We start from the raw sequence: 16,779 nt of genomic DNA, 5'->3' as shown, positions 1-16,779 counted from the left end.
GACTTTCCTGATGCACTTCATGCTTTATTTGCTGCTTGATTCCTATTTTAATGGGGCAAACACTCCGTGTCATTAGCACCTCTTATTTAAACACATAAGACACGTCAGAGCAGTCGACTACTTGTGGTTTTGTGTCGAGTCATAGCGGCGTTTGCTGACTGCAGGAACATTCTGCTGAGTCGTGCTGCTGATTCGCTGCTCTGTTTACCTGCACAGATTACTCAGACTTCCTCAGTGGCAGCAAAGCCAAAGCTGCAGGATAAATAACAGAAAGCACGAAAACAGCTGCAGGAAATAAAAAACGTAACACTATAAAGACATATAAAAGGACAAAAAAGAGATGCAAAATGACCTCGAAGAAATGCCACACCACTACAAAGGAACACAAATTGAAACAACAGGCACAAAGTTACTAAAAAGGAATGCAAAATTACCACAAAATTTTGCAAAATCACTAAAAACTAGTGCAAATGTACCACAAAATTATAACAACCAACAAGACTTGCAAAATAACCAAAAAATATGCAAAATCAGTAATGCAATCAAATGCAGCGTAACCAAAAAATTTAAAAATGAAAGCAAAGACATACAAAATCACTAAAAAGGGCTGCAAGATTAGCCTTAAAATATGCAAAACAACCAACAAGAGTTACAAAATGACTAAACTGAAAAGCAAAATCACCAGGTAGAGATGCATCACCACTCCTAAGAAACAGAAGATAAAACCAAATGGCTCGAATGTCACTAAAAGGGATTCAAAATGACCACAAAAATATGCCAAACAACCAACAACTGATGCAAAATGACTAAAAATGATGCAAAAATCACCTTATAGATACAAAATAACCACCAGAAATCCACCAAATTAAAACAGAGACCCAAAATTACTACAGTGACACAGATTTGCCAAATAGACACAAAGCAACAACAAAGAAATACAAATTAAAAACAAAGACACACAAAATAACTTAAAATGGATGCAAAATAGTCATTTTCAAATCCTATGTGATTTTAAAAAGCACTAAATCTTCCTATTTTAGAGACTGCAAACAGTAAAAATGACTATAATGGTGACTTTATTATCAAAGTAGTTACTTTATACACGAATTATGCATACAGAAAGGGTAAAAGGTGTCAGAAAACAGCTGTACCAGATGTTTCCCAGAGCTTCTGTCCTTTATCTCGTCCTGCAGCAGTCAGAGAGCAGCTTCTTCTGAGAAATAGGTCATAAATCCTTTTCATGTGACGAATCGAAGCAGCAGCGACCAAGCGGTAGATCAGAAACTCCTTTTTAGCTCTGATTCACCTGCTGCTACCTCACAGAATGTAATTATACAGTGGAGTCTCCACATTTAATACGCGTGGAATATTAATTTATTAATTTAATATATTAGGGTCATAGTGAATAATTTAGGGAACTTGATGAGATTCTACAGCAGAGATTTACACATTTAATGAGGACTGCACGGATTAATCAACAGAAAAACTATTTTAAAAAGCATTTAATTCGTAATTTCACTGTTAATTTTGCATTCCTAAAAATCTCTGGTTCAGAATTAGCTGTTTGTTGAAATTTTCATGATTCTAAGTTGATTTTTTTTTTTTATATCAAAATTGAAATTCCGGCTTTTCAACTAATATCTGCTGTGAAATCCAAATAATATCTGTGACAGACGTCTAAATGCAGCAGTGAATGTGCCAGTTTGGAGCTGGTCATGAATGCCTCACAGCTCAGAGGTGTCAGTTGTGTGAACTGAAGGTGTGTTTGTGTTTATTATGGTCTGTCACATGTTGTAGTAATGTGTTGTGACCATAAGGAGGAGTCATTCTGTCAGTTTACACATAAACGCAGTGCAGATCAGAAACAGGCTGCAGCCAGTCAGAGAGTGGAGTCACAGTCACATGACCTCCTCTCCTGCGTGCAGAGCAAAAGGATGAAGTCTGATTAATATTGATATTTAATCTGTCAGAAAACACGCACACAGATATATGTACATTTACTGTAGTAGCACTGTAATACTGCTGATACTGTTCAGTATGTTTAGTGTTTAATGCACAGGATGGACTGAGAGACTTATGCATAGCAAGAAAAAATATAGCTAAAATAAAATTTAAAATAATAATCCATCTTTTGAAAGTAATAAAAAATACTGATTAATAATATAAATGAATGTAAGCAAGAAAGACAAGTATATAAATACAAAAATGTTAATGTATATTAGTAATAAAAATATTGTCAATAAAAATAACAGTTATGGTAATAGGGAATGTAATAAAATCACAAATAAAAAAGAAGAATAAAGAATGGATATACTAAAATACATTTTAATACTCATATGCATTTATAGTAGAATGTATGTAAATTAAAAAGTAACAAATTGGAAAAAAATAAATGAATCGATATGAAAGATACAAGTTTTAATGAAACCTGCTGAAGAAAAATAACAGACAAATAAATGATCAGAGAGCAGTCATGTAAACAGACAATATGTTTACATTGTTTTGTAAATAATAATAAATATAAAATAAAATAGGAAAATATGTATGTTAGTAAAAAAGAGAACACAAAAGACATATGAATTAAAAAAATGAAATAAGATCAAATAATTAAAACTATTTTTAAAAATTATGTAAATCATAATTCAAATACAATAAAATTATGTAAATAAATACATATAAAACTAATAGAAAAGAAAAAAATTTAAACAAAAATAAATTAGAGATTTTCAAAATAAAGTCTCCACAAATCAAGAAATGAGAGAAGAGTGAAAAGCTCAGATTCTGTCTCACCGTCATCAGCCAATTACAGCGCGATATGTGTTTACATTTGTGTGTAAATATATGTATAAATGTCTGATTGTTGGTTGTAGAATGTTACAAACATCTCTTATTTGACATCAGGAAGTTGTAGAATTTTTGAATTTGTCCCTGCATCCATCATCCAGCTCTCTCCTGTATTTATTGTTATATGAAATTATTTAAAAAGTCATTTATTTGTATAATAATAATGTAATCCTCTTTGTGCAGGTTTCCTACAATCGTCTCGGCTTCTGCCCGTCAGAGCCGGTCTGAGCGTGTCCAAGAGTCCCGTCGCTAACAGCAGCAGGCAGCAGGTGGAAGGACTCGGAGGCGGCGGTGGGGCGGAGTCGCGGCGAGGTCACGATGACGCAGGTGGCGGCGGAGTACGACCACATGGAGATCCAGCAGCAATACAGCGATGGCGTCAACAACCGCTGGGACGCCGACGACTGGGACAACGAGAACAGCTCAGCCCGACTGTTCGAGAGATCCAGGATCAAAGCCCTCGCAGGTAAGAGGACGAGTCTTCAGAGCTTCCTGATGTTGGTTTTAAACCTCCAGATGTTCACACTGGTTCTTCTAGTTGTTTGGGTTCAAATTCAGTGGATTTGATTGTTGATGTTTTGTCTGCAAAGTCTATTTGTAGCTGAACAGAGAGCAATGAGGCCTCAGGGACAAACCTGGAGATGCAGGACTCCAGCTAGAATGTCTCTTAGAAGTTTTGTTTCTACACATTCTTCAAGAAGTAGATCTTAGAAGCTTCTTCAGGTTGCTTCCGGTTCCTGGTTGTTGATGATTCTGGCAGCTGCGTTTGTGCATATATATGGTACAGACGAGTGTTGGGTGATTGGTTACATCCACAGCTGTTTAGTTTCTTTAGGTGATTTTTGAGAATTCAACCCTCTATGCCATTAAACGTTTGAATCCAGGCAGCAGTTTCTGAGCGTTACTTACTCCTGTCACATTTTCATTCACTGTGGGTTCATTTTTCACTGCGATATAAAGTTCTGCAGCTCTATGGAAACAGAACAACCATGACTAGAAGTACAGAGAACCCAGAAATGTCTGCAGACTCACACAGTTATAAAGCCATAAATCATTAAAAGACAAAATGAAAGTTGAATTTCTTTGATTATTTATTTTGCAAAAATTTGAAAAACCTGGAGTCAACATGTATAACATTTTGCAAGTTCCTGCAGGTGTTCTAATACTGGAATATAACATCTTGGCTCTATATATTGTAGATGTTCTACTATTTGTGTCCTCTCTGCTCTGTGTAAACACAACCTGCAGTTCAACCAAAACTCTGTGAATTTTTGTCACGTCTGTTGGCCACAGATGAGTCACTGATGACTTCTCTGTTGTGTCAAGGTACATGGATTTTTTTGTATTTTACAGAATGCAGTTGGTACAAATTGATAATTCTTGGCAAATTTTTAAATGAGACAAAAAATAATTTTGATGAAATATTGTGATTTTCAGCATAGATTTAGATGATTTGGGATTGTTTAAAGACAACATAACTTTCAAACCCAACAAGGAGTGCAGAATTTTTAGTATTTTACAGAATCTGACGCAAACTGTTTATTTTTTGATGAATTTTTGCAAAACACATAGTATAAAATGATTTTCAGGAGTGATTTTAAGCTCTTATTTCGTTACTAGTTCGAAGACCATCGGAAAGCTGAAAACAGGCAAACATTTTCTATTTTTGCAGTTTTTGGCTCTGATAAATTGTGTATTTTTATGCTTTTTACAACAAAAAATAACATGTCTTTTAACCCAGTCAGCTGTCCTGTTTGGTGAAAATTAAGTTTTTAATCTTGTCCTGTGTGTTTTTTTAGATGCTAAAAGACACATAATGAGTGAAACAAGCTGCAGGGAGTCTCAAAAACACAAATTCAGACTTTCAGGATGCCAAATGAACCAGTCCAGTTAACTTGCAGAGTGGAGGATTCTGTTTCATTATTCTTCTTTAGAAATAGTTTCTGGTTTGAACATGTTTGAATTAGTCCAGTATTACAGCTCAGTATTGTGTAGTATGGAGTAGTGCTGCAGAGTTTGTACAGAGTCCTATTTATATAAACAACACAGCAGATCGGTATTCTTTATGATGATGAGAGTCAACAGGATCACTTTATCCGGCTATCAGTTTAATTCAGGATTAGTTGAACCTCGTCTGAAGAGAACTGTTGGTCGTCCTGAGTGTGTTTTTGTGTTTACTCAGTGGGAGTCTGAGTGGTTTCATAAGCTTCGAGGTCGCAGGGTTTGAGTCAACACACAGAACAATGCAGCTTCTCAAAACACCAAGTTACAGAATGAAATTGGCGTTTCTTCCCTCCGGAGACGATCAGAATGTAACAGGATGGAAATGAAGAAGCTGTTTGTGATGCTGATCTCTGATTTTTTACAGTTAATTTCAGCCTTCAGCAGCGAGTTTCTATGAAGGATCCTGATTTAAATCATACTGCAGACATGAGTTTTACATGGTACACAGAGAAAATTGGTTGTACACTGTCCTTTATACATGATAAATATTAGTATCCTGGTGCTGCGGTAGTTTATCGGAGATTAGCTTGATTAAAGGGGAACTTCGTTTTTTTTCAACCTGGGGTCTGTTTTCATATGTCTTTTCATACATGTGAGTGATGGAGAAATGAATTTTCGACATAGCTCCAGTATTTAGCCAGGCAGGCAGCTTCGCAGCTCAGCTAGCGAAAAGTATGGGGCGATAGCGGAACGAGATTTGCTTTCTAGCGTCCTGAGATTTGGATACAGACCACAACAAATAGCGATCGCCAAGTAATGTGGAGGTTTTCGTTCACTTCTCATCTCTAGTATGTTGTGGGACTCTTGTTGAGACTATCTGAGCCGGTCAGTGTGGGGAAAAAAGCACGTTAGGGCGGACTTTGACGCGGGGGGGCCTCTTGCCCCATACTTTTTGCTAGCTGAGCTGCTAGCTGAGCTGCTAAGCTGAGCTGCTAAGCTGCCTGCCTGGCTAAATACTGGAGCTATGTCGAAAATTCATTTTTCCATCACTCACATGTATGAAATGACATATGAAAACAGACCCCAGGTTGAAAAAAACGAAGTTCCCCTTTAACAGGACCAAAAAATTACATCACATTTTTTTATTATTACTGGTACTCTTGAAGGGGAGTAGGTCATTAAAGAGTAAAAAGAAGACTGAGAAGGGAAAATCTTATTTCACACACCCCGAGTGTGTTGTTCAAAATCATTAAACAATGTCAGTTCAAATGTGTAAACAAGTGGAATATTTTAGGATTTATTAGCCTAAATTCATTAAAGATGCACATCCTCAAGTGCCTAGACTTTGACATTTGTGGCTCTTTAAACTGATTCAAAAATAATTTATTGAAGCTAAAGTAACCAGTGCATGTTAACTCTTGTTGTTTTGTTCTGAACACAGAGCGAAGCACGAAAATCACGTGTATCACTTAAAAAAAGACTGAAAATATTGTAAAGAAAAAAGTGGCTAGTAAACAAAACGTATTTTAACTGATGATGCTGAAATTTCATTTAATTCAATTTTATTTTATTTTACTAGTTGACAACCCTGAGTTTCAGTGATGCTGAAGCGCAGACAATACATGCAGTCTTTTAAAATTAAACATCATTATGACTAAATTTAACCCTTTAAGCTTCAGTCAATTCCAGCCGTTTTCAGTACAAAAAATCGCTAATATTCTATTTTTAAATAAAAAAATTACGAAAAATACGGGGAATATTGGACGCGCATCGGGAGGTGCATTTCCTTGAAAACGACCGATTCGGGGATTTTATACCGACTTCAGGACATGTTTTGGACAAAATAGTTTACTGGCTTGTGTCATCTGATGTAAAAGGTTGGATTATGGCTTTTTGTGGAATCTTTTTTTTGTGTGTGTAATAATAAACCCGGAAATGTGAGTCGCGCTGTGTGCTTTGAAGCCGTGTATAGAGAACGGATGGATGAATATTTGTTTTTGTCGGACAAATGTGTTTTTCTCACCCGCTGTGGTAATCGCATCTGAAAGTGGTTTATACCGGCGGATTCATGAGAATCTAAGCTTTCCATCGGTGTATAGTGTTTGTATAATCGCGTTTGCACCCGTCGGACATTCCTGAAATTCCTATGCAAATTAGTAGGTGTACCGCCGGCGGGACACTGAAGCTTAAAGGGTAATGAAAAAAATGTAAAAATGAATTAGAACACATCAGTGGAAGATTTCAATAAAATGCAACAATTAAATAAATAAGAAGACAGAATCTCTGAACTTATTGTTGATCTGCAATCTGTCTGAAGTGCGCTGATTCTAAATATGCAACATTATCAAATCATATCAGATGAATTTATATACAGATCACATTTAAAATCAACCTGAGGTGACAAAGGTGCTGCATGTGTTTATAGGACGGATAACTAAATAAAAGCAAAAAAAAAGAAAACAGCCTTAAAAAGTTATCAGATCAGTCTGTAAAACTAACTCTAAAGGGAAAATGCAAGACTGAAAGGAAAAAAAAATGTAAATCTTACATAAAATTAATATAAAATAGTAAAATATATCAGCTAAATTATTGGCCTCGTGTTACTAAAACAATGTAACACTAAGTTTTTCCATCATGTTTTTCATGTTCAGCAAGTTTGACTCTGTTTAATCTAAATTTTCAGAACTCGCAAGATGATTTTTGATCTGATTAATCAACCCAAAGGATGCAAAGAGTCTGTATTCTTAGTGTGTGCTTCAGTTTCAGCTGCAAGTTTGCCCTGCTGTTTAAAAAAAAAAGAGGAAAACACTGAAAAATCTGTGTGTGTGTGTGGGGGGTGGGGGTGGGGGTGGGGGTGGGGGAATCCATTCTGTTGCTGTTTTGCTGGTTCACCTCCTGCAGGATTTCTCTGTTTCACAAACCATAAATAACCTGAAGTTAAACGAGGTTAATTAAAGAGCTTCAGGCTGCATTTAGATAGACACACTGACAGACTGATGCATGTTAACGAGGCAGAATTAAACGTCTCTGCTAACAGTTTTAGCCTCTGACCTGTTAAACCTGCCATTGTGTTTGTTGACCTTATTCTCCTGTCATTAAGTTCATTATATAACAAGGAAACATGTCGGTTCTTAACCTGTAGCAGCAGCACCCTCCTCTGGTCAGGTGCTGAAAATGCAATGATGTTTTTCTGAGCTTTGTCTGCAAATTAATTGTTATAACGTCTGCATATTAATGTACAGCTCCACATTAGTGCAGATTATTCAACAAAAAGTGTTTTTCTTGTTCTTTTTGCTTGTTTTTATTGTCATTTCAGAAATAATAATGTAAAAATATGTTTCAGCTGCAACATCGTGGTCTTTTCATCACGGTGGATTAATGTTGAAGGTGACGCTGGTGCTGAAGTGAGTTAATGCGTGTTACAGTAATTCTATCTGAGTCTCCGCCTGCTGTTTTTACGCTGATGGGTGACTGCTGCAGCAGTGTCCCACTTCACTAAATAATTCACACCACAGTTAAATATGCAGGAGAAAGCTGATGGTTGAGATGTGTGTGTGTGTGTGTGTGTGTGTGTGTGTGTGTGTGTGTGTGTGTGTGTGTGTGTGTGTGTGTGTGTGTGTGTGTGTGTGTGTGTGTGTGTGTGTGTGTGTGTGTGTGTGTGTGTGTGTGTGTGTGTGTGTGTGTGTGTGTGTGTGTGTGTGTGTGTGTGTGTGTGTGTGTGTGTGTGTGTTTTAGCTTTTGCTACATTGTGGGGACCAAATGTCCCCACAATGTAGGAAAACCGAAAACTATGTCACTGCTGGGGACCTCATTTCGGGCCCCACAAGTTTAAACATTGTTTTCTTGGCCATGCTGTTGTTGCTGAAAAAAAGTAAAAGTGCAAAAATGTTTCTTTAGGGTTAGGCATTGTTTTGGTCTGGGTTAGGGTTTGGTTAAGGGTTAGGGTAAGGGTTAGGGGTTAGATATGAATGGGAGTCAATGGTAAGTCCCCACAATGATAGCAAGACACGTGTGTGTGTACGTGTGTGTGTGTGTGTGTACGTGTGTCTTCTTGTAAAGATACTATGAGGGCGGAGTTTGTGTTTCCTGCTGGCGACTGTTCAGCTGCAGAGAGACGAATGAATATGACTGTTAAAATACTCTGATTTAAACTTGAGACTTCGACCTACGACGTCAAACACATTCATTAAAGTCGGGCACCACAAAGTTTTATTGTTAAAATGTGAACAAAAGTGTTGTTAACTCCCACTGGTGACTTTGAAAGTCCAAAATTATCCAAATCAAAGCTTAAAATCACAATATTTCATCAAAATTTGTTAATTTTCTGTATCATTTAAAAATTTGCCAAAAATGATCAATTTGTACCAATCAAATTCTCTGGCTCGGCTGCAACAACAGTCACATGACAAAATATTCGGGCACTTTGTGGTTTAACTGCAGACTATGTTTACAAAGAGCAGAGAAGAGACAATTATGGAAACAAATTAGAACAAGAAAATCACTCAGAGAGGGCAGTACTCCACCAATTCTGCTGAGTTGATGTATGATTTCTGACGGATAAGTCCCGATAAGTCCGCAGTGGCCGATTTGTAGTAGGATCGCAATCATGTGATTGTCAGCAGACAGCTGACGTAGTGTTCACTTGTCATACTTACAATGATGCTACATTCCTTGGCAGAGTAAATATAAAGAGTAAAATATCTATAGTATGGAGAGCCACCTTTTATTTCCGGCATTGTGGGTGTTTAGCTAGGAAAGAGGCACTGTGACAAAGACCTATGTGGCACATAATGACCTCCGGCACATTTGATTCCAAGTTTTTTTCTAACTTGGAAAATAAATAGTGAAAGAAATTAATTAAAAAATGTGTATTGAGGCTAAAAAACTGATCATGAAATCATGAAGTGTGTGTTATTTAGGAAAACAGCATTGGATAAGCAGGTAAACGTCACTGGGTTGTACCGTTTCCATCGAGGTGCAGGAATTTTTATTGCAGTGAGAAGTGAGCACACAGCGAGTAAAAATGTGGACAGGAGCATGAAAACATCCAGAAACTGCTTCAGAGGATTCCAGAGTGTTAACGCTCTTTATTCAGACATGGCAACGCGTTTTAGTAGAGGGATGCTGAAAAAGTTAACATAAGAAGAGAGAAAAGTCCTCTCTCAGGATGTTTCACCGCTGAATTCTTATTTTAATGTAGAAGTCATGAATTGTTGGCTATTTCAAGAGATGTGTTTCTTTGTCATTTACTTGTCTTTTCTGCTACTTTTCTTAATTGCTGATTTCTGTCATTTTCAGCCACTGTTTCCTTTGTTTTCATTTTCTCTTTTCGGTCATTTTAACTACAGTTTGCTCCATTTGCAGCTGCTGTTCTCTGACATTTATAGTTGCTCTTTGCTTTCAACCTCAGGTGCTGTTTGCTTTAGCTTTCTCTTGCCATTTTCAATTGTTGGTTTTTGTCATTGTCAGTCATTGTGTTTTCCAATGTCAACGGCTGGTTTTTGTCAATTTCAGCTGTTTGTTTTTGATAACTTTATGTTATTTTCTTTTCTTTTCTTGCAACTGTCTTTTTTGGTTCTTTTTACTTGATATTTGCTTTTTTTCCAAGGGCTGTTTTCTCTTCTTTTCATTAATGTTTAGTTGTTTACTTACTTTTCTGCCATGGCTTACTCTCATTTCCAGTGGCTGTTTTGGTCTCTATTTTTTCTGTCATTTTAGTCGCTGTCTACTTCCACTGTTTTCTTTGGTTTATATGATCGCTATTTGATTTTTGCTTGCTTTGTAGCCATGTTTTCTTACCTTTTCAGTTGCTGATTTGTTTGTTTTCAGTCACTGTTTTGTCTCTTTTTCGGTCACTCTTTACTTCCATTTCCAGTCAATATTTCACTTGATTATTATTATTTATTTATTTTTTACTGTTTACTTTTGTTAATGTCACAAAATCATGACTATATGGTGCCTAAACTTTCAGCACTTCAGGTACTTTGGTAGTTTTAAGACAATATCTTGGTTTTGGTTAAAATATTCTTCTTACTAAGGTGAAAAACACAAATTTCAGGTTATTTTCTACATTGCTAGAGTCCCATGTCAAGAATAGCCCCTTTGAAAAACGAACCATCTTTTTGTTTTGCACATTTGTTTTTGTGCAGATAATCCACTTCGTGGTGTGAACTAAGACACTTTTGCACTTGTTTTGTGTGGGACTGAACTGTGTGATCTGCTGGCCAAAAATAGCGAGAAGAGAGAGAGAAAAATATGAGCTTTCAGATGCTGCCAGCTTCATCGTCTCTAAGCTTTTCTTCTCCTCGTCTTCCTGTTCCTGCTGAGCTCAGCAGGCTGATGGATGTCGGGGTGATGACTCGGAGTTAACGCTGCATCTGATGCAGGATCACTGTGTCCTTTGATTAGATAAAGAGACTCTGATTCTGCTCCTAATCAACTTAATGACCTAACGAGCAACTGGAACAAATTGAACAGAAACAGCAGCAGGTACAGTTGACGTACTAAAATAAAGATCAATGCTGGTGTCCTCACACTAGGCGGTGCTGCTGAGAGGAGTTAATTTTGGAGTTCTGCAAACTTTACCGAAGACTTTAAAACAACTGAATCAGAAACATGCCGGAGCCTCGAGCATCGGTTCAGCTGCACTGGCCAACTGAAAACTGATGCTGAGACCTGAACATGTACTTCTGCTGCTGTCTCAGCTTCTCAGAGTGTGTGTTTGTGTGTGTCTGTGTGTGTGAAGTCCAAGCCAAGTGTGTTACGCCTCCATATGATATCCTGGGAAACACAAAACCGCCGGTCGCCATGGAAACGCCGGCAGATCTACTTACAGCTAAGGGAGAGACAGAAGGAGTGTGTGTTTGCTCAGTGTGGGTGGCTTTTCGTGGTCACTTGGCGTGTTGACTTCCCCTCAAATAGAAGCTGCAGCAGATCGTGGATACGCTCAACACTGTATGTGGCTGCATGTATGTGTTCTCAAGAACTCAAATGTTTTTTCCTAATTCCACTTAGAATATTGGCTCGAACGTAAAAGATGGAGTTCAAATAAGCAATTTTGTTTTCAAAATGTCATATAGTTTATGAAATTTAGTGTTGAAGCTTCAGATTGGGTCATTTTTAGCCTTAAAGAGCCCATATTCTGCATATTTACAGGTTATAATTGTATTCTTGGGTTTGCTAGAACACTCTGTTTTAGTTCCTGTTTCTTTATGGCCCGCCTTTGAATAGTCAAATCTGCTCTGACTGGTCAGCAAATAAAATATATGAACCTGAATGAGATCCAGAACACAGGAAGCTACATTGCACAATTTACACTGTAACATTCTAATGATAAAGCTAGCTGAGTTTAAGCTAGACTGATGCATATGAAAAGCAACTCAGTCTTTGTTTATTGGCTTCAAATCACTCTCTGATCATCCCTCAGTGTTTGAATGTCCACATAGTATGTCCACCTGTAGGTGTGTGCTCTAAGCTAAACTGCTAGTGTGCTAGCACTAAGGATTTGCCTGTTAGCACATTTGGAAGTATTGCATTAAAAAAACTATTGTGGAGACAACAAAATTAGGAAATATATTCAGTTTTGCACTCACTTGACTTTTTCTAAGAAGTGGAAATCAGCTTTTTTGGAAACTGAACCACCTTTTTCTGAATAACATGACTGATCGGCCATTTCTTCCATTTTTTTTTTAACCTCCGGACAGCATGAAACATGATTGATAGCAGCTCACATGAGAGAATAACTACAACTTCTCCATTTTTCTTTTGTAGGTGGACAAATATTGGTTTCTTCTTTGTGTTTTTTTAGTAGTTGGCAAACAACAGTGTTTTTTTTCTGGCTTTCTCTGCTCTGTTTATTATAGCTAACTGAATTCCTTTTTAAGGAATTCCTTTTTCTTACATATTCTTCAAACATTTTGACCTTTAAATGTGCTTGAAAGTTATATTGAAATATTATCATAGAGACATTGCCACCAGAAATAAACAGTAATCCACTAAGTGTTTGGTTTTTTAGATGTTGGAAGTGCATGAAGACTCTTGTGTTCTCTGTTATGAACAACAGCAGAACATTTGATGAATTTTGACACATTTTTAAAGTTAGCAGAAGCTGCTTTATGAAGTAAATAAACCCGGTAGACTGAGAGGAAGCTGCTTATTGTTTGAGGCTCAAGTAGCTGCTGGAAACATGACGACATCAGTGAGTAACAGAATTAAACCCTTGAAACAAGGTGTTTTGAGGTGCAAGGAGCCGAGCTTTTGAGCTGTTGAAAATGAATGTCTTTGAATATTTATGTTACAAAAATTTTAAACAATCTGAAACCAACATGTACAACATATTTTCCAAGTGCTCACAGCTGCTACCAATTTATAAATCAAAAATTACGGCTCTGCACACTACAGTATTTTATGGAATATATTTAGATCAAGTGATTTATTTTTGCTGATTTTTTCAAAGAGTTACGTGTGATGAAGTGATTTTGATGGGATGTCAGATATGGTCAATGTTTTGTGTACTAAAAAGCTGCTATATAAAACACTGAAGTAAAGGAGAAACCCAAAAGGCAGAATATTGACTCATGAATGCTGCTATAGTTTCTCAAAGCTCCTTAATTGCTGCAGTGGAGGAAATAAACTCATGATGGCTGTTGGTCTCAGATCGTCTCTGCTGCAGAAACACAACAGTTAGTGCAGTCGGAGATTATTAGCTGCAGGATAAGTGCTAAATAATGTACATTACCAAGCAGTAATCTGCAAGTAAAACTACAACAGAAGGAGATTTAATGTGAGTAATGCTGAGCTGATGAAGGTAACACCTCAGTGCTTCAGTCTGAATGTTGCTGCTGACGCCCATCAGACTGTCAGGACCTTGACGCTACATTAAAGTGTTTCTGGTAACTCGGTTCATTTTCTATCCTCAGAATAGCAGCTGAGAGGATCTATGGTTTAGTCCTCAGGCAGACGGGCTGTCAAACAGCAATGCATGCTGGGTAGCACCCAAAGTCTGGATTTATAGTCTTTGATCTGACGGATTTTAATCAAAGTGAGGAAGTTTAACGAAAAAGATGCAGAAAACACGTCCCGATTGATTTCTCTTCTGATTTAATTCCTCCATTTATTTGAGTACACATCAGAAAATGGCAATTTTGTTTGACCAACATGCTGAAATCCAGAAAAAATTCCAATTTATTACATGAGTAAGACCAACAAATGTTCATATTTAAGAAGCTGGACCATGAAATTCTTGGTATTTTTGTCTGTTTTATGTAATTCAGTGTACAGTTAGATATATTTGCATATTTTTGATCTATGAACTTACTTAAAAAGCACGGAAGGCTTCATAGCTAAATCTGCTCCGATGCTTTAATCTGCAGGTTCGTTTAGTGCTGGTAATTATCGGTTATTGGAGTTTTTATTGATGTGCCAAAATAGGAGTTTGTGAAGCTTTAAAGTGACGAAGAATCACTGAGGCGCTCAATAATTAGAAGCAGGAACAGTCCAGGTTCCCCACAGAGACGCAAAACACACACACACACACACACACACACACACACACACACACACACACACACACACACACACACACACACACACACACACACACACACACACACACACAGGAGTGTGTGTGTGTGTGTGTGTGTGTCACTTCCTGTTCAGAGGACCAGATGGTGGAATGTTGGGAATGTTGGTGTGACTGTTATTTTTTTAAACCGTTTGTGAATGTGTGTGGTTTCTAAGAAAGTGAAGGTAAAGATTCTCTCATTATTACTCACCATGCTTCTTCCATTCTGGTATTTTTTCTCTTTGCTCCTCCTTTCATCTTGCGCCATTTTTAAATTTTCCTATGTTAGAATTTAGTTTCTCAGATGATATAAACTGTGTTGTCCTCGTTGCAGCGGAACTAAATGCAACAAAATGCTAAAGTATGGATGAGGAACTTTAAAAATGGCATATTTTTCGAATTTGGACCAAAACAAAGCATGAAAAATATAAAAAATGACAGCAACACAACTGTTTAGTTGTTTGTTTAAAGGACTTCCATTAGCTGAATGCCACAGTAATCATCTAATTGACCTGGAGTTCATTCCTCACATACAAAACAGCAGCATTAAGCCTTTAAACTCCAACAATTTCTAGGTGTTTTTTTATTTCCTCCTGTCACAGTTTTACTCACTGTGGGCTCATTTTTCACTGCAATATAAAGACCTGCAGCTCTATGGAAACAGGACACCTAGGACTAGATGGAGAGAAAACTTGAAAAGTAATCTGTGCTATATAACACAGTTACAAAGCCATTAATCATAAAAAAAGTTGCATTTTCTTGAAATATTTATTTTACAAAAATTGAAAATAATCTGAAATCAACATGTACAACATTTTTCCAAGTGCTCACAGCTGCTACCAATTTATAAATAAGAAACTACAGCTCTTCATGCTGTAGATATTTTACCATTTACATATTTAATTTGTTTCCATACTCGTCTCATATCTGCTTTGCACAAATACAGCCTGCTGTTCATCTGAAACTCTTTCAATTTTTAGCATTGGACTTTTTGTTGCAGCTGAGTCATTCATGGCTTCCTGGTTGCAAGAAGAAGTGAAGAATTTTATGTTTTTAACCAAATATATTTAGATCAAATGGTTTATATTTGGCAAATTTTTAAACAAGGCATGTGTAATGAAGTGATTTTGATGGAATGTCAGATATGGTTCATTGTTTCAATGAGTAGTTCAAGGACCGTTAGAAAGTCTTTCTGTTTTTACACTTTTTGGTTACAATAAATGGTGTAATATTGGCAGTATTTGTAAAGATAACATGAATTTCAAACTTGAGGTTCAGAAGGTTAAATATTCTGGTTTGTTGTGACTTTTTAAGTAGTAAATGTAAAGTTTATGGAGACACAAATGGTCAGAAATGCGAAGATGGAACAGAAAGTTGGAATTAACATCTAAATGCAAGAATTGGCATTTAAACCAGTTGAACCACAGCTGGCTGTTGGTTCAGGCAGCAGCTCCAGCATGTTCGCCAGCGGCTGCTGACCTCGCAAGAATGCCTTTGTGTGTCAGTGAGAAATTCACCACTGCAGCGACACAAGTTTGAACCCTGAAGGCAGCACGGGCTCTGGACCAAGCAACAGCTTCAGCGTTTGGTCTCAGTGGAAAAGTCCTGGAGGCGGTGAGGCTCTCATGAATGGTGCGTTTGGTTCGTTGGCCTTGAGGCACCGATCCACGAGGAAACCGGGTGACAGAGGGAAAAAAACAGCATGACTCTGAGCTCAGAGGACAAAATGTTGTCGTGTTGAGATCATCAGAACATAACGAACTAAAGGAGATCAGCTGCAGGAACGTTTGGTCCATCTGCTGCCTGTTTGCTGCGACCCGACCTCTGACCTGCTGATCTGCTTCTAGAGCCGAAGCTGTTTCTGGTTAGTTTTAACGGATCAGTCAGGAAAGAAAAATAATTTAAAAATCAGTACAAAGACATTTTGTAAAGATCTCTGACTTGTGTCACTATGCTTAAAAAATAAAATAAACTGTACTTTTTTCAAACTTTTTTCTTTCTTTTTCTTTAACTACAAATAATATCTAGAAAAATAATGTATAAATGTATATATTTATATATAAACAGACCTAAACTGTAAATAATGTTCACATCACAAATCTGCTGTTCTATAATAATTCTGTTCTATGCCATAATTTATTCTTTCACAACATTTAAACATTTAAATCAGCAAAACCCTTATTTTATAGATATTAGCTATTATTTAAAAAGAAAAAAGTAAGAAAGAACTGAATAATCTTCACTGTTATTTTGCATATTTCCCAGTTTATTTGAAGTACAGATATCTAGTACAGTAACAAAAAAATATTTTTTGTGATAATCATAAGAAAAACAACCCAAAACTGTAAAGAATAACGTCCGCATCAAAAATCTGTATTTTTATAAATAGCAAGTTTTCTTTAAAAAATTTTGGCCGTAAAATTACTGTA

At 36.9% G+C, this 16,779-nt stretch overlaps 2 protein-coding genes across 3 annotated transcripts in view; both read left to right on the top strand.

The window, feature by feature from the left end:
* Positions 1-16,779, top strand: part of sptbn1 (spectrin, beta, non-erythrocytic 1) — a 196,083-nt gene that overhangs the window by 59,007 nt on the left and 120,297 nt on the right. For both annotated transcript variants that reach the window (XM_051959560.1, XM_051959559.1), the window contains exon 2: positions 3,028-3,310. In XM_051959560.1, the coding sequence (XP_051815520.1) occupies positions 3,163-3,310 (148 nt within the window). In that variant the 5' untranslated portion in view covers positions 3,028-3,162. The remainder of the gene's footprint in view (positions 1-3,027; positions 3,311-16,779) is intronic.
* Positions 1-16,779, top strand: part of slc30a6 (solute carrier family 30 member 6) — a 580,472-nt gene that overhangs the window by 468,310 nt on the left and 95,383 nt on the right. The window lies entirely within an intron of this gene.

Source organism: Acanthochromis polyacanthus, chromosome 15, assembly GCF_021347895.1.
Source record: "Acanthochromis polyacanthus isolate Apoly-LR-REF ecotype Palm Island chromosome 15, KAUST_Apoly_ChrSc, whole genome shotgun sequence".
NCBI classification, from domain to species: Eukaryota; Metazoa; Chordata; class Actinopteri; family Pomacentridae; genus Acanthochromis; species Acanthochromis polyacanthus.
Note: the sequence above shows the minus strand (reverse complement) of the source record. Positions and strands in the feature narration are given on the sequence as shown.